Consider the following 21861-nt stretch of genomic DNA (forward strand, 5'->3'; position numbering starts at 1 on the left):
CTGCGGTTTGCAGAGGTTTACCAAGAAATGAGGATTTGGATGTTTGAAGACTCTAAGCGATTAAGAGGCTTTCACTTTGAGAGTGTATAAAAGGAAACTCTCCTCTTCTTCTTCTTTCTTGGCCGAAAGTGTACTCGTTTATGTTCATCTTGAAACTTGTACGTTGCTCATAGTTCTTGAGCTGTAATATCGTTCTCAGATAGTGGATTGTCAGAGTTGATCTGGCCCCGGACGTAGGTCTAATCACACCGATTAGATTGAACCGGGTAAACAATTGTGTGTCGTTCTTTTGTTGCTCTGTTTCTTTTATTTCTGTGACAAACGAGAGTTACAGAGTGAGAGAGAGTGAGTTAAACCTCTATAGATCCTAACAGTTATGAACCCACAGGAGATGCATATATGTCAGGAATCCGAAATACTATTGCGGAAAGTATTTGGAACGTTTTTCATTGGTTGCTTAAATCAAGTAATTTGTTGCTGTTTTATTTTTTTTGAATGTTCTTCTACTTATGTTTTGGATGGTTATTTTTTTAAGAACTAAAAAGTTACTCATAAACATGTTACTTTATGGTGAGATCTATGTTGAATACGTCTTTTTGTTATTGCCTTGTGTTATTTTGCTGGGTTTTTTGGGTCAAAGTTTGTTAACTTAAACTACACGTTCTTTTAGTTGTTTTTGTCATGGAACTTTTTTTGTCAATTAGATTACACGATGAAATCATGTATATAACTATGTCTATTTTTGTAATTTTAGATTTAAGTGCTCACAGCTTTACCAATCATATTCATCAAATTAATATCTAATAGCTTCCAGCTTTAATAAGTCACTGCTTCTGTTCCTTACTGCTACAGCTCTATAACATGCACTGCCAATCAAGCTCTTATTCTTGTCATTGCTGAAATAATAATAATTGAAAACTATTCCCGTCTCAAAATGAAAGGAAACCTTGTTTCACAAATATATAAGCAAAGGATTATGACTTGTTATAATTTTGTCTCGATTATATGATTAGCCATCTGAGTAATAATTAGCTTTGTTTCATTACACAAACCACTCTTATACTAGATTTTCATAAGCACCATATAAAAATACCAATTTTCAACCACAAATTGCAATTTAGCAATACATATACCTTAAGTCCTTAACACTATTTAGAAACTCTTCCATGTAAATCATATTTCAAAGATTGCTTTGTTCAGATGATTAAGTACTTTCAAATGACATAACAGATGCATCATAACTATCAAAACCTCTTCTGATGTATCAATACTATCCAAGCTTAGATAGATTTTGTCTTCATGAGGACAAACCAATTATTTTATAAACATAGTTTGCAAAATAAGTCCCCGTAGGCCAATAAAATGAAAAGATGAGGACTAAACTTGTAATATTATTACCCACGATTTCCATATACTGTAGCTTCTTCAGCGTTCTTCATACAGAAAGATTATCAATTAATGCGTAAGTCGAACAAAAAAATTATTTTTAAATTTCTCGACTTTTGTTCTTCTTCACATTATCCATCCATCTGTTTCTCCAATATCAGTCTCTTTTATCTCTACAATTGTTCTTTCTTGCTACAGTATGAAGCATTTCTGTTCAATTCAAGGTAAGTTTCATTCTTCTTCTTTTTCTTCTTCCTATTTCCCAATCTGCTAGTTTCTGTAATTGAATAAACGAGCCCTAACTTATTTCTGTAAATTTGGGAAAAAAAATAATGAATATTCTGATGCAGGCTGTGTACCCAGAATGGAATTTGGGTGTTTAAGGTACACAAATTAATCATTTTTATTTTGATTCAAAAATTGAACCTTTTTCGACAATGATCTTGATTACTGAATAATATTTCGAATTAATTCTTCTTATGAAATAGACATTGTCTTGAGCAAAATCTCAGTCTTTCTTGGAACTTAAAGGCATGGAATTTGGGAGGTTTGACCACAATTTCACATTTCCAGAGACTTGCTTATCCTATTGCGTCAGCTTCTACTCAAAAGTATTACAAGAACAGTTTGCTCTTGAAGAGATTTTTAGTTGGTGTTGGCACAGAGGAATCCTCGTTGTCGGAAGATTCACTTGACGACTCTGTTTCTCGACCTCTCAGTAGTGACGAGGTTTTAAGCTTTATGTTCTTTCTCTTGTTGTAGCTAAGCATATTCTCTGGTGATGAAGGAACTAACTAACAAAAACACTCCTTTTCTTGGTTTTGTAGTTGAAGTCATTGCTTATCGACAACGAGAGATCGAAGCTTGTTAAGAAACTGAGTGAAGCTAATCAACATAACCGGTTCCTCAAGCGTCAGGTTGCTCGTGTTATATACAATTTTGCTTGATGAATTCAGTTCTCCATTCTCATACTCTTGATGATGAGTTACTTGCATACTCTTAAATACACTTCTCCATTGTTTTCACGGGTATGTGCTTGATGATGTAGAGTTTTTTTAATAGGCATTCTTCAAGATATCTTAATCTTGTTTTGTGATTGAAGTTTTCAATTCTCATACTCTTGATAAAAGCGATAAAATCCTCCAAAGGTTTTCTTAAGGGAAATTCATGCTGCAGAAACAGAAGATGATGAGTTATTTGACAACTTTTGATCATCTATTTGCAGCTTAAAACACAAGAGGACGAGATAGCTAACATCAAAAGCGAGCTTGCAGTTATGGAGCTTGAAGTTCAGGTCCTTAGATCTCTATTCTTCTAGCTTCAGACTTGTGCATGTAGTGTCAAATTGTACATACATACCTACATGCACATATGTCTATAGTTGATTACATTTCATGATATTGGTCTCTTGGGAGGAGCAGGCTTTGGTAAGACTGGCGGAAGAAATAGCAAACCTCGGTATTCCACAAGGTTCTAGAAAAATCAGCGGGAAGTACATTCAATCACACCTTCTCTCTCGTTTAGAAGGTTCTTCTATTCTCCATTTAGTTTCATACATTATTCAGACTCTCTTCAAATCACTGAAACAGCAAACTTTTCTTCTTTGCTCCCTCGTAAGCTGTCGAAAAGAAACTGAAGGAACAAATCAAAGACGTTGAAGCTGCACAGTCAAAAGAGGTTCATGTGTTCTGGATCGGTATGGCAGAGGTAAACTATGCTTTAACATTTTGAAAGGTTCTTACATTTTATTTGATGAATTTGAAATTCTGAGGTTAGAGTGTGACAATCTTCATGTAAGAGTGTCCAAGTGATGGGATCATTTGATGGATGGAGCCAACGTGAGGATTTATCGCCTGAGTACACAGCTTCATTCACTAAATTCTCCACCACTTTGATCCTTCGTCCCGGGAGGTACCATTGCTTCTACTATATAATTTTCTTGCAATCAGCATCATATTATCTTGTTTCAAAACTAGTTTTGTTTTTGAATTCTTGAAATTTAAGGTATGAGATGAAGTTCTTAGTGGATGGAGAATGGCAGATCTCGCCTGAGTTTCCTACTTCCGGAGAAGGAATGATGGAGAACAATGTTTTAGTGGTGGAATAGCCACTCATCTCTCTGCAAACACACATTTAGGTAATACACCCATAAACAAATTCAGACCAGTATGGATCAGATTCTTGAAGTTTCTTGTAGGGTCTTTACTTGCTGATTTGTTATGCTCTAGTAGAATCTGAAATGTTGATACAGGGAACAGTATATATAGGTGGGAGAGAGAACACATTAAGGAGATCTTTTGGATCATTAGTGACTCTAAAACAAATACTAGACTATTTTCTTTTGGATTAATCGAGAAAGATTGTTCTATCTCTTTGAGTAATAAAGAGTGATCTGTTTTCCTCATCCTATGAGCTCCATAGAAGAATTATTTGCAACATTAGATTCATGATCCTCATTGATGGAATGTGTGAGTGACTTACAATAACATCAGGACAAAATTTGTATTTTATTGCTCTTATTGCTTTAGTTAGGCACAGGTATAAGATCTACAAGGTCAATACAGAAGAAATCTCAACAAGGGAAGAGACAAAAGGAAGGATCTAAATGTAACCTTCTATTCACAAAGCTAATCTTGGTCAACTTATTATGACACCAAACCAAGTGTTCCTTAGTCAATTTGGACATGTTCAAGACTCTTGTCACAAGCTTCATGTCCACTTGTGAGAAGAAGTGAAGCACTTGGTCTTCTGTTGAATCTTCTTCCTTGTGCTTTTGGAATCTTCTTATGATACATCTCTCACTCTTCAACACATCTTTCAATCTCTTCTCCTTCTGCAAACCACATCAATAATATGGATTAGTCAATCGTTTAAGAAGTTTTGTTTCTTACAAACAACAAACTTACATTTTGAAGTTCTGATTTAACCTCGGTGAACATCTCTAGATCTTCCGAGTCTTCTTCATGATCCGGTTCTATTTGTGACTTGGTTCGAGATTTCTGATCATGAATCGAGATTGTAAGCTTATCACACCGCACAAATCTCCAAAATAATCGAATCGTTTCCTCCATGATCTCCACAAGTTGTTCACTTTTAATCGCACATTCATCATTTTCCTCATAATCTCTTCTTCTTCCTTTCCTCTTGTCCTTGTTTCCATCTTCTGTTAACATCATCAAACACGGTTAAAAGTTCTTACCGGTTCAAAGAAGGTTTTATCCAATTTAAACCGACTTAAACCAAACACGGTTAAGTTCTTACCTCGAATAACCGGGACTTGAAGGAGATTACGGAGAACACAACGTTTCTTGATGTAATGTTGTACTCTAGGCTCTTCGAACGGTTCGTTTTCAAGAAACCTCTGAAGCAAAACCTGAAACTGTTGAAACTCTCCGGCGACTTCGTTGTACCGGCGAGATCCATAGACATCCGATTCCAGTAATTCAATGGCCTTTTCGTATTGCCAGTGAAGAATTTCCCACGACAAACACATGTGACCAACGTATACGTTCTCCAACTCTGCATGAATCTCTTTTATGAATTGAACCATTGGTTCGGTAACTGGTTTCTTTGGTTTCCATAACCGGAGATTAACCGATAAAACCGATGAAAACGAGGCCTTGGGAGGAGAGGATTCATCGGTCGAAGGGTTCTTTGATCGAAGAAGCCCTTCAAGAAAAAAAAGGCCAAGAAGAAAAAGAAACAAAATACACAAAAGAATGTGAAATTTAATTAGTAATAACTAAAGATAATTATAGAATAAAATAGGCACACAAACTTAATTAAGCAAAAGATTACTGGCCTACTAAAATTTCTAAAATCTAAAACTCAATATACAAGGATCCCACTAGCAAAAATAAGTAGTGGGGAGTGAAAAAAAAATAGGTAAAGGAGTTCCATAAGAGAGCAATGCAATAAAGAAGAAACGCAAAAGCTAACTTTGATAGCTAACCCAAAAAAAAAGACACATTTGGTGAGATAGGCAATAAAGATATGCATGTGTGCATTGGCTTAAAAAAAGAACAGAGAAAAAAAACTTGGTTAGACAAAATTTGCAAATCCCAAAACTAGCTTTATGGTTGAGGCAACATTTATCACAGAGCATCCACATTAGTATTGGGTTTGTTAGCAATTATTGGATAAAAAATAAATAAAAAATGCCAAATATATAACAAACGATCCTTGGAGAAGGATTTTAAAGAGCAATCCATACAAAGTTTGTTCAAACAGGTGTAAAGTGCTCATTGGTATTCGATTAAAAAACAATTGAGATTGGTTCTTTCTCTAAATATGGACCATAAATTGTCCACCATTTTTTCTCTCCATCAATATAATACATAAAAAAAATGAAACTTATTTTCTCTCCATCGATTTAATAAATTGTCGACCACTGTTCATTAATTAATTTAATATTCTTAAAAACTCTAAAGACGAATTGTCTAATGGACATGCTCTTATAATCTTGTCTACTTAGCTAAGAAAGGAGAACTAGATCAAAATGGCATATACAAATTAAATGACACTTGCTTAAACTGTTAAATCCAACGGCTCAATTCAATGCAATAAATGTCTATTTAGAGTAAATTCGAGTATGACACACTCAATTTGTCAAAGATACTTTCTATTACCAATATTAAAATCAACTAATAAGACATGAGTAATCAATTAAATATGGTGTGTTTGTTTGTTGACTAATTTAAAACCGACTGAAAAAAACTTAAAAAACATTTAACCTTCTTCTTCTAAATTGACAATGAACCCCCCTAACAATTTTATTCCATGTTCTTCATCAAATAATAATCGATATCTAAACACATCATTCAAGAAAACATTTATTTTGTAAAAAGTAATAATAAACCCATAAAGACAATTAAATAATGGTTAGCTTTTAGGTTTGGTGCAGTGTTCATTCCAAAACACGGAATCAAACACTAATAAGAGAAATGGAATTCTTAAACCCTATAATGACTAGATTTCGTGGGACCTATATTTTTTTGTAAAAATTCTAACTTATAAAACACTGCAAAATAAAATAAAATAATTAATCAAGGCCAGGTTATTTGACTAACACGAAAACTGAAAATAATTTATAAAATAAACAAAAGAACCAAAAAAAAAGAGGAGATTTAGAGAAAACTTACCAAGTGCATAAGACTTCTGAAAACTCAAGATGTCGAGTTTTCGCATTCTTTCTCTGTAACTTCTATGGAACTTATGAACTTCTCCAATCGTATCAACATGTTTAAATCTCTTCTCTTCTTCGATTCTCCATGGCTTTAAATCTTCCATGATCTTAGGACAATCATCTTCTTCCTCTTCACGAATTGTCGGAAGCCCACCGATTGCTTTAACCTTCTTCATCTCCATCTTGAGTTGCTCTATCAAATCCTGATGCTCCCATAAACTCTCGAACTCGTTTGTATCTTCTTCTTCTTCTTCTTCCTCTGAATCAGAAACAGAACCTGAATTTTGGTTTTTACGATTTTGTGGTTTCTCCTCCGGTGATGATTCTCCGAAATCGGAATCTGATAAAAACCCACTTTCGAATGTCTGACTCGAATCAGCAAAATCAGACTCAGTTTCAAGAAAATCTTCATCTGTTAAAAATCTGATTTTTTTCTCTGGTTTTTTCTCAAAGGAAGAAACAGAGTTATCCTCTGTTTTTTCAGCCCTAAAAGTCGCCGACTTTGAGTTTTGGAGAACAAAAGTGAGATTCTTCGCCGGAGACGGCGATTTGTGTTTGTTCGCCGCTGTGGAAATCGACTGATAAGAAGAATACAAAAAACCACTCTCGCTCTCACCGGAATCGCCGGAGCAATCCTCTGTTTTCTCTAGCTTCCTCTCCTTTAAACAATCTTCAACCCTAAAAGTCGCCGCCTTTGGGTTTTCGACAACGAAAGTGAGATTCTTCGCCGGAGACTGAGTTTCGTACTTATTCGCCGCCGTGGAAATCGCCGGAGAAGAAGAACAAGACAAAAAACTGCTCTCGCTCTCGGTCTCACCGGAATCACTCGTCGATCTGTAACCTTCTCTGCTTAGTTTCTCGAGAGTTTCCGTCTGGAAAGCGAATTTGAAAACGAATTTCGGTGATTCCTTAATCTCTTCTTCTTCATCGATTCCTGAATTTTCTGATTCGATCATTTTCACTTCTTCGATTTCAGAAAAAGATTGTGTCTTTGATGTGTCGGTTTCAGCAATTGTATCTCTTGAAGCACTGTTTGTTTTATATACAAGAAAAAAATAAGTGTAAGAAATAAAAATGGAAAAAAGTGTTTCCTTTTTTTGTTAACGCGTATATAAACAGAACAATCATAATAAAAATATCTTAAAATTGGGAATGAATTAAATTTTGGAAGTACCTGGAGAAGAAGATGAAGATTGGTTTGAGCAAAGAGAGAAAGAGAGTGAAACAAGCATGATGTGAGATCAGATTCTGTAAAACAGAAATGGAATTGATGAGAAATTTCTTAAGAAAATTAGTCATATAACGGATCATTTTTGCTCACGAGTCGTTGTTATGTCGGTCAAAAAAAAATTTCAATGAAACACTTAATTTTTAGGTTGAAAAAACTCATGCAGAAAGTGTATATTTGCAGATAAAAAGACTTTTCACCTAAAAACCAAAAGAAACGTTAGTGAAATCGAAGGGATGATGTCATGACGATGATGGTGATGCATGAATAATAATAGATTCTGAAGTGAGAACTAACAGATGAGAAATTGAAGGGAAAGGAACAAGTGAGCTAATCTTGTAATTGTAAGAAATAGAATAAAAAGAAAAATCTAAAGTGTTCTTTGAGCTAATCTTATGGTTGCTTTGAACCATGGATTTCTCCACTCTGTTATTGGATGCCACATACACATCTAATACTACTACATTAAAACGATTTTTATATTCACTAGATTTTCTTTAATTTTTTGTCTTAATTCGGAGTTTTAAATATGAATCACCCGTTTGACTTTTTCGGTATTGATGCAAGTATGCAACCTTTTCTTCTCTTCTCATTCATGTAAATTCAGTAAAATAATCTAAAAATTCTCAAAAATTCAGTAGAATAATCTTTTTTTTTCCTTTCCAAAATGAGATATTTTTATCGCTATTTGGGAACATACAATTCAGAATTAGATTCTCTTAATTTCAACCGTTCGGTTGAACTATTTAAATATTCTTCATACTATTTGTTTGTTTGGAAGATGACATCATAGCAATATAGCATTTTGTATCGTATGTCTACTATAACAAGATATCTCGCAAACTCTTGGACTTCATAATCTGTTGAACATCATCCAGAAACGGCGTACATAACAGGTTGATTAGGTTGGTAATATATTGATTCAATCATCTAAATTGCATTTTCATATTGTTCTACTGCGTAAACATACAAATGAGTTAACCATAGTCTGTAAAGTTTTTTTTATTAGCATCAGAAGTATCTGAGGAGGACAAGAGCGAAGTTAGTAAATTTTTTTAAACTGATATATTTGTAGCTATTTTTTATGTACACTCATTTTATACTTTAATTTAATCTTACTGCATCCAGTAAAATAAGATTTTGACTCCAGGGTTATAAAGTTTTTTTGATGCATTTGTTTTGGGTTGTGTTCAATGATTATAATGAATGTTGCAGCACACTTATTGAGTTCAAAAATGGAAGAATTAGGATATTCAGTCGAAGCTGCTATGCTGCAATGCAATATACAATAGAACAGGTGATACCAACTTTCCAACTTCTTTTAATTACTAAATATCATGGCATGATTCTTTTTGTTACGGAGATAGAAGACAGTCAATGTTTTTAATTTTAGAGGGAATGAAAAATTTGGTCGTCAAAACAAGAGGGAAAGTATAAATTAGCAAGATTAAGAAATTGTTAAGTGCGAAAAAATAGTCCAGTAAACAGTAAACAGTACTAAAAATTTGAGTAGTCGCCAAATTTAACACTAAACGTCACTAAAACTCTAAAATTTCACCTAATATATAAATAAAGTACTCCTAGTAAACCTAGCATCTATCACGTTTTAAAGATTAAGAAATTGTTAAATGCGGGAAAATAGTCTAGTAAACAGTATTAAAAATTTTGGGTAGTCGCCAAACTTAACACTAAACGTTACTAAAACCCTAAAATTTCACCTAATATATAAATAAAGTACTCCTAATAAACTTAACATCTATCACGTTTTACTTTTGGAGCCGTCTTTTGCTTAGGTTTTTAATTTTCCACAAAAAAAAACGATTTTAAGGTCTGTTCTATGTGTCTTTAATCCTATGTGTCTCTAATCATCGGTTTTGGCTTAAACTATTTTTAAAAATTCTTTAGGTTTGTTAGATTGCCATTTAATTGAGTTTGCTAGTTTTGGAGATCAATCAAACGTTATAACAATTGAGTTTTGGAGGTCAATTGTGTTCTGGTCGTTTTTGAGATCAAACAAACATATCTGTCAACTGAGTTTTGGAGATCAATTGTGTTTTGCTATTTAAAGTTCTCTGGTTTGTCTTTAGCTTGATTTCTTATGCTTTTTGACTTGCTCTTTGTCAATTATACATGAGGCCTCTAATCATTGTAGGTGAGCGTTTGTATGGGAGAGGATCAGCTTCCCAATCTGGTGGGGTCGAAAGACTACTTCCTCCGGCAGCCAACGCTGAACAAATTGAACAAATGGAAGAAATGGCACCTGTAGCACGTGATGTTCGAGTGCTCCACCCAGCTCGAAGGAATGGAGCCAAATTGTATTGTTTGTTTTCTTATATATACACAATCAAATATAATAAAATTTGATTAGTTTAATTACTTTAGCAACAGGTTCAAAAACAACACTGAAGTATCAACCAGAGGGAGAAAAAATATTGAAGGCTGCTTTAAGGGACCATGGTACGTAACAGCTGGAGAAAAGTGCCACAGATGCATGGTATTCAACGTTTAAGGCTTGTCTAAATTATGTATCTATTTTATATTTTAAAGTATTTTTTTACTTTCAATATCTAATATTATATGTATTCTAGACAATGTGTTGGATGTCTCAATCGAGTATCTAGTGAAAGCCAAGTTTGATGCACTTGCTGCTACTCGCATGAGAAGAATGGTTAGCCTTGCAAAGTCCAATGTAGTAAAACCAGATTGGATTTTATCAACAGATTGGTCAGTGATGTTAGCTCATTGGAGGACACTAGAAGCCAAAGAAAACAGCCAAAAAGCTCGTTCTTCTCGGCTGTTTAGCCGTGATGGTTTAGGTCCCCACCGACACAGATCAGGTTCACGTTCTTATGTTCTTATGCCAACAAGGTGCTTTGGTAATGATTGATCTGCTCAAAGTTTAATCCCTAGAGCTACTCTGCAATAGCACAGATGTACAGTTGTAGTATTGCAGGGGTCGAACCACAGAGACGAGAGATTCACTCAATAAACCAATTAGACTTGAATTACGCTAAGCAAAAACAATGAAATTAAAAGCAGCAATGAAATCAAAACGGTTGTAAACTCGATGGAAAAGAATTAGGCTTAGGGTTTTTCTCAGGAAATCAGAGAATGCAGATAAAACAATTAGTCAGGATTCAGGTTAAGCGCGGTTCTTGAACTCAAATCATGAAATTATAATTAACCAACTTTCGTTGCGAGAATTATCTAAGTCTAAATCCTAGAATCCCAAATTTCTTTGCAAATCCTAAAGTTATAAACTAGCCTTAAATGCAGGTTTGATATGTTCACAACGTATCTAAACCAAATTTCTTTGTGGATAGCTACTTTGCTCACCCTAGGTTCTTTCCAGTTATTCAATTACACTTTCGTGTCAATCAATTAACCTAAGATCTAAGTTCTAGGTGGCCAGTCCAAAATTAGCTTTAAGAACAACCTATGGTGAAGAACTAATCAGATTATGAACCCTAACTAGCAAATCAATCCAACATTCAATGAAATTCCTTATGAGAACCCTAAACCTAACAAGCTAACTACTCAAACATGAATATTAAAGCAACAGACATGAATGAATAGATTGCAAATAAGAAATCACTGAATAAATAACAGGGATTCGAAATCTTCTCTCAAAACAAACAGAGTTCAGACTTGTCTTCCCAAAAGCTCTCAAAAGTAAAGATGACCAAAGTTTTCTCTCTGAAAGTCTAAAAATATAAAAGGTCTCAATGAAGGAGGCAGAAAACCCTTCTTAAATCTAAAAACACGTTTTGGGCCTTTTTGTAAATACTAAAGACTTCAGGGCTTCACAGATTCTTCAAAAATTGGATAAAATCGCGTTTTTCCTTTTGTGGTCTTCGGTGTCGAGCGACACCGATGATAGTGTCGAGCGACACTCGTGCACAGCTGAAATCATCCTTCACGAAAATCGATCCATTTAGCTCCAAAATGCTCCAAAATCTCCAATTAAGCTCCAAACGTACCTAGGACCTGTAAAGACTCCAAAAGACTCGAAAAACACTAAAAAGACTCTATAAATAAGACATATATCATGGACAAAAACCATAAAAACCATGATATATCAACTCCCCCAGACTTAGCATTTGCTTGCCCCCAAGCAAACAGAACACCAAATAAGAGAAAGAGGTTTGAAAACACGGAGAGTCAACCTTTCATTGGAACATCGCTTTTGACCGATCACCCTGCAACCCAAATACTGCTTCATCATTCCAAATCGAACCACCATGTACTTCTCCGCAGACATTCACAACTTCACAGATTAAGTCCAAAATTCCACAACATTTTCCATAAACCCTCATCGCTGGATCTCACTGATGATTCAGATGCCAAGAACCTTCTAGGTTCTTTCCCGTACTATACTCAAACAAATCAGCCATACACACTTTGGTACTTTTCTCTCCCCCAGACTTGTTCTTTTCGCACACTCATCCACTTTTTTTATGGCATATACACGATAAGGTTAAAGCTGCGAGTACTGATGGTGTTTGCCATCGAGTCCCCGAGTTGTCCCCTTACCTTGTATCAAAGGTTTTCAGTGAATAGTGGGGTCATAGGAAACTTTCCTACCCCTCACTTCCTTCCTTTGTGTGATCATTCCAACTTAGAAGTGAAATAATGGGATCCTTGGAAATTTTCCTAGCCCTTCACTCCTAAGCGAAAATCATTTCAATCTTTTCGCCTTTTTCTTTCTTCTTCTTCTTCACCTTTTAGCTCGTCACAGGGAGAGAAACATCAACATTAAATTTCACACAGGCTTTCATTTGTCAAGTATGAACGAGGAATCAAGCTCTATGAACATCAGTCACATCAATGAGGTAAAAGAAAGAATTCAGAAATTAGCTCAGGTTAGTGGATTCTGTTGGAAACATGGACGCCTCTAGTCAACTGGTCAGCTTCAGGATTTTTTATTAGTCGGATCTAGACTGAATCTGCAGCAGTGGTCACTTAGATGAAAGGTCAGCACAACAATTCCAGGAAAAACATCATAATCTCCAACAGGTTTTGACTCAAAAAAACATATTGACACGACTGACTCTAAAAAAAACGAACACAATGTCAGCAACTAACTCCCCCACACTTAAACAACATTGTCCCCAGTGTTATCTAGCCCGAAGGTGGTGAAACAAAAGAAAGGAAACAGAGAAACGCAGGAAAAACGGAAAACTTACCTGGCTGCAATGATGGTGTTGAGCGACACCGATGATGGTGTCGTGCGACACTTGTTCTCCTCGTACCAAATTGCAGCAGACCAATCCGAATTTCTGGTTTGACTCCGGTTTCCTGATTGGTGTCGACCGACACTGATGGTAGTGTCGCTCGACACCAACCACTTCGTATCTGTTACACCTAAAACACAAAAACATAAAACAAAAATCAAAAGAAACAAAAAGACTTATGTACAGACTTACAGTGGGTTGCCTCCCACCAAGCGCTTTTTTTAAGTCATTAGCTTGACTTGATGGATGGACTATGCATCTGGTGGATCAGACAGTGGCAAAGAATGCCTCTGTGAAAGTCGTCTCATCCATGGTGGTGTGTAAGCGTTGTGCGCATGAGGTCGTCCAAGGAATGCAGGAATAGTACCAGGGTGAGATCTGTGTTTGGGTGACTTTGACCTTTGCTTTGGTGGAGATGAATGGAACCTGATGTTGTGAGCTTCCTGATCAACAGCAGTCACTGGTTCTGTAGACATTTTCGTCAACTCAGGTTGATCTCTCACCTTTTCAGCATCAAACACGTTCGGATCTCCAACTATCACTTCAGGTATTGCACTGAATTGGAATGTCTGACCATCTATGGTTGAATCCTTCAGCTTCTCCATCTTGAAAGTCATGATGGTACCTCCAAGGTGGAGATCAAAGTTACCATGCTTGACATCAATTACCGCTCCAGCTGTAGCTAAAAACGATCTTCCCAGGATAAGAGGATCTTTGGGTTCCTCTCCATATTCCAGAACCACGAAATCTGTAGGAATTATGCAATCACCAACTATAATCGGAACATCCTCCAAGACACCTTTTGGGATTCTTTTAGATCGATCTGTTAGGATCAAAGAGATCTTAGTTGGCTTGAAGTCAGTCATCCCAAGGTTAACAGCTACAGAGTATGGCATGAGGTTGACACTCGAACCAAGATCACACAGCGATCTCTTGTACCTCTCTGAGAAGATAGAGCAGTCCAAAACAAAGCTTCCTGGGTCCGAAAGCTTCTCTGGCATCTTATTCTGAATCACAGTACTGACCTGTTTAGAAATCATCATCACTCCTTCCTCATGACTCAGATTATTAGTCACCATCTTCTTCACATAGTGTTTGAGAGTAGGAGCAATCTTCACAGCATCAACCAAAGGAATTTCAATCACAAGCTTCTCCATCAAAGCCTTGCATCTGGCATCGTCTAGCTCCTGCTTAGAGCTCTTAGGACTCCTTGGGTAAGGAATCTTAAGTTTTTAAACCTTTTCCTCAACTGGCTTTGGCTTCTTAGTGATATCTGATTCAGTTGGCGGCTGGTGTCGCTCGACACTAGTGGTGGTGTCGCTCGACACTGCTAGTGCCTTCTTCGTATCTTCGACTTGGTGTCGCGCGACACTAGTGGTGGTGTCGCTCGACACCGGCTCTGCAGTTTTAAAATCTTCAGCAGATTCCTCCAGTTCCACGATTTCATCCTCAGAAACACCCTTTTTAAGCTCAGGAGTAAGCTTTTTACCACTTCTCAACGTGATGGCACTGCAGTAATGTCTTGGGTTGGTGTCAGTCTTCCCAGGAAGAAATCCTTCTTGTCTTTTTACAGCCTCAGCAGTTTGAGCAACTTACATGTCCAGCTTTTTGACATGAGTGTTCAGAGTTTCGATTTTTCCATTCAAATCCAGATACAGAGCATCAATCTTCCCATTGAAATCCACAGTAATCTTTTGCTGACCTTCCAAGATCTGTTCCAGCATAGATTTCATCTCATTATCAGGAGTTTGAGGAGGAGGAGAACCATAATTCCTTGAAACCTGTTGTTGGAGTAGGATGTCTGGTACTGAGGATTGGAGTTATAACCAGAAGAGTTCTGATTACCTGTGAAGGTACTCCTCTGATTATTTCCATTGTAATTCATGTTCCCTGACTGAGTACTAAATCTCTGGCCCTGAAATCCAGCTCCATTGATGAAGTTAACATCCTCTTGCTCAGCTTCTTCATCAGGTTCGAATCTGACAGATTTCTTACCCACAAGAAGACTGTGCACAGAGTCCAGCTTAGCCTTCACCTCAGCAATCTGCGATCCATCCATGTTTCCAGCCTGCTTCCTTCGCTGATAGTCTGCATTCTTGGTACTATTGCTATATGCCAAGTTCTCAATAAGCACAACAGCATCTTCAGGATATCTGGTGTTGAAATTCCCATTACTTGCAGCATCAAGCGCCATCTGATACCTCCAATCAACACCTCTGAAGAAAATACCCAGCAGCTGAACATCACTGAAACCATGATGTGGACAATCTCTCTGATACGATTTGAATCGCACCCAAGAAGCCTTGAACGCTTCAGTTGGTTCTTGAGAGAATGTCGAAATTTTTGTTCTTAATTCCTCAGACCTAGCATCATCGAAGAAGTTGTGCAGGAAGGAATTCATGGTCTCCTCCCAAGTAGTGAGTGATCCTGGCTCCAACTGCTTCAACCAGTTAGCTGCTTCTCCAGCAAGAGAATAAGGAAACAGCTTGCAGAGGAGGAAATCATTGGACACTCCATTGTATTTGATGCTGGTGACCAAGTCCTCAAACCTCTCGATGTGATCCATAGGGTACTCATGAGAGTGATCATGAAAAGGATGCTGTCCCAAAAGAGTGTAATACACAGGCTTCAGCTCAAAGTCATTCCTCTGAAACGCAGGAGCGCGAATTGCAGACCGATTTGCATAGAATTGCTCAGGTCTGTTGTAGTCACCCAGCGTCCTGATGATGTTACCCTCTCCATCAAGTCGCTGGCCTCTCTCATTACACACATGACCATCTTGGTCTCTCCTGACTCCAGCATCATCACGAACCAATGCCAATGCGTTCTCCATCTCTGCTGGTTTCTGAGACAAAGAGAAAGAACAATGTAAGTAATAAAGTAAAAAATAAAATTAAGAAAAACGATGGGTGTCGCACGACACCAGTGCTGGTGTCGCTCGACACTAAGAAAAACTTAGTCGAAACTCAAGAATTAAAGTCTAATGGCGAAAATCAAGTTCCCGGCAACGGCGCCAAAACTTGATCTGCTCAAAGTTTAATCCCTAGAGCTACTCTGCAAGAGCACAGATGTGCAGTTGTAGTATTGCAGAGGTCGAACCACAGAGACGAGAGATTCACTCAATAAACCAATTAGACTCGAATTACGCTAAGCAAAAACAATGAAATTAAAAGCAGCAATGAAATCAAAACGGTTGTAAACTCGATGGAAAAGAATTAGGCTTAGGGTTTTTCTCAGGAAATCAGAGAATGCAGATAAAACAATTAGTCAGGATTCAGGTTAAGCGCAGTTCTTGAACTCAAATCACGAAATTATAATTAACCAACTTTCGTTGCGAGAATTATCTAAGTCTAAATCCTAGAATCCCAAATTTCTTTGCAAATCCTAAAGATATAAACTAGCCTTAAGTGCAGGTTTGATATGTTCACAACGTATCTAAACCAAATTTCTTTGCGGATATCTACTTTGCTCACCCTAGGTTCTTTCCAGTTATTCAATTACACTTTCGTGTCAATCAATTAACCTAAGATCTAAGTTCTAGGTGGCCAGTCCAGAATTAGCTTTAAGAACAACCTATGGTGAAGAACTAATCAGATTATGAACCCTAACTAACAAATCAATCCAACATTCAATGAAATTCCTTATGAGAACCCTAAACCTAACAAGCTAACTACTCAGACATGAATATTAAAGCAACAGACATGAATGAATAGATTGCAAATAAGAAATCACTGAATAAATAACAGGGGTTCGAAATCTTCTCTCAAAAAAAACAGAGTTCAGACTTGTCTCCCCAAAAGCTCTCAAAAGTAAAGATGACCAAAGTTTTCTCTCTGAAAGTCTAAAAATATAAAAGGTCTCGATGAAGGAGGCAGAAAACCCTTCTTAAATCTAAAAACACGTTTTGGGCCTTTTTGTAAATACTAAAGACTTTAGGGCTTCACAGATTCTTCAGAAATTGGATAAAATTGCGTTTTTCCTTTTGTGGTCTTCGGTGTCGAGCGACACCGATGGTAGTGTCGAGCGACACTCGTGCACAGCTGAAATCATCCTTCACGAAAATCGATCCATTTAGCTCCAAAATGCTCCAAAATCTCCAATTAAGCTCCAAACGTACCTAGGACCTGTAAAGACTCCAAAAGACTCGAAAACACTAAAAAGACTCTATAAATAAGACATATATCATGGACAAAAACCATAAAAACCATGATATATCAATGATTTAGATATTTATACTTTTATAAACATTTCTAACTATGGTTCCAATCTTGGTTGCTTTATATAATTTGTAAACTTTTTTTATTTGTGGGAAGCAAATAATGAAGACTCTTCTTTCATTTCTGTGATGAAAAAACACACCAAAAATCTGATGGAACATATGTTGATGAAAGAGCAAGAGTAATTATGGAACAATATGATGAACACGTGCAAAAACGCTTAGCACAGATAGAGTCCGCCAATGGAGAGGTTTTGACTGATGCCCTTACTCTAGAGGAAAGAAATGAAATTTACAATAAGATAATTATCTTATCTTTGTTAATTTCTAGCTGCAAGTTTCAAAAAAAAAATTTGATGTCGTTAGAGCATCTCTAATGTATTCCTCCATTGTTATCTCTAAAATGGAGGAACTGCAAAATGGAGTTGGATTTCTCTCCAATGTATTCCTCCATTTTTAACTCCAAAAAGAATATTCTAAGTATATTCTTCCTTTTTATTTTATTGTTTATTACTAATAATGCACTCTATTTATAAAAATTACAATTTGACCCATTTATTTTTTTTTTTCTTAAAACTTTCATAAATTATAATATTATTTTTAATTCAACCACTATAATATAAAAATAACATTACACACCATTTAAAATAAGAAAATAAATTATATTTTAATTTAAATATCACCATTTGAATATTTTTCCCACAAATGATCAATTAAAGCATTTCGAAGTGAAAAATGAGCGTTTTTATCTTTGATTTCTCTGAATCGGGCAAGAAAACTTTAGAACTGGATATTTTCGTCCTCGGCTACTTCTACCTCTGGAGGTGGAGCTTCTCTTCCTAGTTCAATTGGTGCATCAAGATCACGCTCATCCTCGACTTATCATGTTATGTAGAATTATACATGTAGTCATTATGTCATGTAACTTACTTTGTGGCATTAAAAAATCTAAACATCCAAGTGGCATAAAAAATCTAAAATGAAAAGAAAAATCGATGATGGAACATCAGCTGTTATCAACTCTTTAGAAGAAAGAAATAAGCAACTTTTGGAATAGTTAAAGAAGATAGTTTACCAGATTTTTATTAATCAGTTGTTGTAATAAATTTATTTTATGCTATTGTAATTTCAGTACTTTTTATGTATTTTTAATTTTATATTATTTCTAGTTTCAGTTAATTTTCTTATATTTTTTATTTTCTATTCTCAAATTTTAAATCTATCTATATTTAATTTTAAATTAAATATATATAATATAAAGGATTAAATTATAAATAAAAAATATAGTTTTAAGAATTAATGAAAAGTAAAGGACTATCCTGTAAATAAAAAAATTCACCTGCAAAATGGAGTTGAAAATGAGGTTACTCCATATTTGGAGGAAAAAATAGCATTCCTCCATTTTGCAGGTGAAAATAGGGTAGAGTTGGAGAAGAATTTCCTCCAAAATGACATTTGGAGGAAGAAATGGAGTAAGGTTGGAGATGCCCTTAGAAACTAAGTATGATTACAGCGACAAGAGAGGTTCACTTTTTCTCTTTGACTTGTTCGACTTGGCTTCGGCTTTTACTCGTTCAATTTTTCATTATGGCTTTGACTCTGTTGATTAATTTTTATCTTGTTTGGCTTAAACTTTGATTGTGTTTTCTAATTGAGATGAAACCTAAACTTTATTGTGTTTTCTTTGTAGGTTGCTGGAATATCAAAGTAAGGTCGTGTATTTGGACTTGGATCACTTCAAAGTGGGATTTCTATGTCTTTTAATGGTTCGTCTGTCTTGCCACAAACTACTGAAGAAGTGGGAACCTTAACTCGCCGAATTGAAGAACTTGAAACTGATCTGCAAAAAAAGTCAGGATGAGAATGCTCTTTTCCAGAAACGTTTCAAAAGTATGGAGAAACTCGTGGAGACTCTTTTTGGCCAAGATGTCTTAACCACAACAACTCCATCTTCTTCTACTCCAACATAAACTTCCGCTTCTCGGCTTATTTTATAGCTACTAGGATTTTTGTTTGTTTTTTATGTTTTTTTTATTTGGTTTTAGTGTGTTTAGTCATGTTGTTTAACATGACTTTATTTGTTTTTTACTTAGACATCTATGTTCTTTTATGTTTCTGAAATAAATTTTATTTTATTAGTAATTTAATTGAAAATTATTTAGCTTCTTGTTTTTTTTTTAATTTAATGAATGATTCACAATTAGCTGAGAAAATTGTTGTGCAGCTAAAACGTTACTAAGCCTCTAACTATAGTCATAATTACTGACGTTTTAGGTGAGAAAGAAGCCAAAAAAACATGAATGATTGTGACAATAATTTAGTAAAAAATAATGATAATTTAAAGAAAATAAATCAGTAGCTAATTAAAACGAAACCGTTACAAAGTTTTAGTGAAAAGCGAGATAAAATTTGGTCACAAATTAGGATCGATAGTAAACGTTCTTTACGTCATCACTGACGATTTGTGACAAAAAATTTGTCAAAAGAAGCGACAAAATTGAGACAGTGTAGTAGTCACAAAATATGACGATTTTAGGACTCTGTTTTTAGTCTTTAAGCGTTATGAATATGCGATGCCACTTTAGTCATTATTTGTGACGATTTGTAACTAAAATTCCGTCAAAACGAGTGACAGATGTGAGATATTATACATGTAGCAAATGAGATAATTTCGAGATGTTTTTTTTTATAGTCTCTAATTAATACGGTTTTCTTACTATAGTTTTCGTCGTCATTTAAAAAATATTCGTCACAAATAATGTAACGATTTTGATACGAAAATAAATTTGTAACAACTTTATTGTGAGTATTCAGAAAATATCACAATTTCATCACAATAATTTTATTACTATGAAATTGTGATTACTGTGATGAATTTTTTTGTAACAATATACTTTTTTCTTGTAGTAGTGAGAGGATCTGACATATCTGGAAAAAGCAAACACTAGCTCGGACTTAGCTAGAAAAGTCGAACAGTTTTTTTTTTTTTTGTCTAAAAAATGTCGAAAAAAAGTCGAAAAAAAGTCGAAAAAAAGTCGAACAGTTTCAAGGGATCTAAAGCAAAAGAGATCAAAGCTGAATAAATCAGTTTTTTTTTTTATCCAAGTAGTTTGTGTTTTCCATTAGCCCCACTAATTCATATAGATTTTTTTATATTTTTATCATAGTATCACAGGTATTATTTTATTTAAAATTAAATTTGTATTATAGTGATATTGTGGGGGATAAAATCCGCCCAGTAAAAAACCCAATTACTTTACAAAAAAAAAGGATTAGTGAAATCGTAAAATCAAACAAGGTTGACTAAAGTTTTGGGGTGAGCGAGGAGTTCACCAAGATGAACGTCTAAGTGGCCCAAAAGGGATTAAATACAAAATTGAAAATTGTTAGTCAACTCCATCAAAACCAAAGATTCGTTCAACCTGGTGAATTAAGTAATCAAAACGTAATTAGAGCTTCAATTTGACCAGTAAATGACAAATCAAGCGGAGTGAACAGAAACATTAAGACAATCTCAGAGTATATAGCAAGGACAAGAACAAATGGCTAAGGGATCCACATCCATACATTCCGACTTATACTCAACTTCTTTAGCTTTCTAGCTCTTAGCACAAGCACTTAGCTACTTCTTCATCTTGTTCTTGTAAAATCTTCTTAGAAATTGTAATACTAAACCAGCTCACTCTCTAAAATTTTTGTCTAAGACTCCTTCGGCCAACTAGCCTTTAGTTCTTCTTCTCTCCAATATTGGCCCTAGATCTTTCTATTTTTACTATTTACAAATTTATACTGTTGTATTTCCAAATTATAACAGATACCAATACAAGTTTTTTTCTAGCTTTGTAGGTGGCCTAAATTTTGAAAAAGATTTACCAAAACGTCCAGCGAAAATTCAAGAAAGGGAAACTATTTGAAATAAGCCCATTAATATATGTCTTAACTTTACCCAAATCAAAAACGTCAAGTTAACTGCATAACAGATGGCCCATGGTACCACGAGATGGCCTTTTTCTATATATACTTAAATTGTCTACGTATGCCTTTAAGAATTGGGCAATTAGCACTAAGTGATAACCATTGATTTAATTGTGTCAATGAGCCAGTTACTGGTGTTGAACTGACAAAAATGTTGTAACTCTAAGATAGCCAGAAATGAAAATTTTAGCAAATCAAGATAATGAAAAATAAAAATCTTTTTTGGAATAAAATATTTATTTTTCATTTGCTATGGGATTGGTTAACTTGCTAACGATTAACGCTTTCCAAAAGGAAGCATTGTATAAATTCGTTTTATCGGGTTAATCATTCGTTGCTATAGAAATGACTATGTCTTTGTTTGTATATGGATATATCTGCATGATATCGTTGTAAACTATATTTACTAATTGATAAACAAAGCTTTTAAAAATCATTAATTAACGAAAATACGAAATATATAGAGAGAAAATCAAAGACTTCTTCATGCAGAGAAGAATCTAGGACACGTAACTCCTCTTCGTTTTAAATTCATAAATGTCTTATGAATGCGAAATTCTAAGTATAATTTAAAACGTGTTTAATTTGTGGCCGGTTCAAGATAAAATAAAGGTAAAACTTAAGGAAATGCATGAGA

At 35.2% G+C, this 21861-nt stretch overlaps 2 protein-coding genes and 1 non-coding gene across 7 annotated transcripts; 2 read left to right on the plus strand and 1 right to left on the minus strand.

Annotated features, from left to right (window-relative positions):
* Positions 1-1479: 1479 nt before the first annotated feature.
* On the plus strand, positions 1480-4041 carry LOC18022527 (protein PTST, chloroplastic). Of its 5 annotated transcripts, none has more exons than XR_002900531.1 (11): positions 1480-1610; positions 1737-1770; positions 1875-2115; positions 2214-2303; positions 2612-2680; positions 2808-2913; positions 3005-3093; positions 3185-3297; positions 3391-3523; positions 3638-3711; positions 3777-4022. XR_002900531.1 is itself a non-coding variant. In XM_024158929.1 (10 exons), the coding sequence occupies exons 1-9, from the start codon at positions 1586-1588 to the stop codon at positions 3491-3493; spliced, it is 870 nt and encodes a 289-aa protein (XP_024014697.1). In that variant the 5' UTR covers positions 1480-1585; the 3' UTR covers positions 3494-3523; positions 3915-4041. The 5 variants fall into 5 exon arrangements, 3 of the variants coding, with proteins under 3 accessions (XP_024014697.1, XP_024014696.1, XP_024014695.1); XR_002900532.1 differs by having other exon boundaries at positions 3618-3711; positions 3777-3907; XM_024158929.1 differs by lacking the exon at positions 3638-3711 and having other exon boundaries at positions 3915-4041.
* LOC18022528 lies at positions 3880-7887 on the minus strand. Its single transcript, XM_006405534.2, has 5 exons — positions 7746-7887; positions 6528-7600; positions 4648-5055; positions 4293-4549; positions 3880-4219 (listed from the first exon to the last, which is right to left on the minus strand). Exons 1-5 carry the CDS (start codon positions 7880-7882, stop codon positions 3959-3961), a joined length of 2136 nt encoding a protein of 711 aa, XP_006405597.2. The 5' UTR covers positions 7883-7887; the 3' UTR covers positions 3880-3958.
* Positions 7888-15282: 7395 nt separating this feature from the next.
* Positions 15283-15389, plus strand: LOC112088753. Its single transcript, XR_002900691.1, has one exon. It is a non-coding gene; the product is annotated as a small nucleolar RNA R71 (small nucleolar RNA).
* Positions 15390-21861: the final 6472 nt, after the last annotated feature.

This window comes from Eutrema salsugineum, unplaced genomic scaffold, assembly GCF_000478725.1.
Source record: "Eutrema salsugineum unplaced genomic scaffold, Eutsalg1_0 scaffold_14, whole genome shotgun sequence".
Lineage (NCBI taxonomy): Eukaryota > Viridiplantae > Streptophyta > Magnoliopsida > Brassicales > Brassicaceae > Eutrema > Eutrema salsugineum.

What these genes read in the sequence shown, in the direction of transcription:
- LOC18022528 (XM_006405534.2), bottom strand. Translation starts at nt 7,882, where the DNA reads ATGATCCGTTATATGACTAATTTTCTTAAGAAATTTCTCATCAATTCC. An exon ending in TCAGAAGTCTTATGCACTTG is followed by an intron (nt 5,056 to 6,527) that starts GTAAGTTTTCTC and finishes TTTTTCTTGAAG; the next exon opens with GGCTTCTTCGATCAAAGAAC. An exon ending in TTAAATCAGAACTTCAAAAT is followed by an intron (nt 4,220 to 4,292) that starts GTAAGTTTGTTG and finishes TGTGGTTTGCAG; the next exon opens with AAGGAGAAGAGATTGAAAGA.
- LOC18022527 (XM_024158929.1), top strand. Translation starts at nt 1,586, where the DNA reads ATGAAGCATTTCTGTTCAATTCAAG. An exon ending in ACCGGTTCCTCAAGCGTCAG is followed by an intron (nt 2,304 to 2,611) that starts GTTGCTCGTGTT and finishes ATCTATTTGCAG; the next exon opens with CTTAAAACACAAGAGGACGA. An exon ending in TTATGGAGCTTGAAGTTCAG is followed by an intron (nt 2,681 to 2,807) that starts GTCCTTAGATCT and finishes TGGGAGGAGCAG; the next exon opens with GCTTTGGTAAGACTGGCGGA.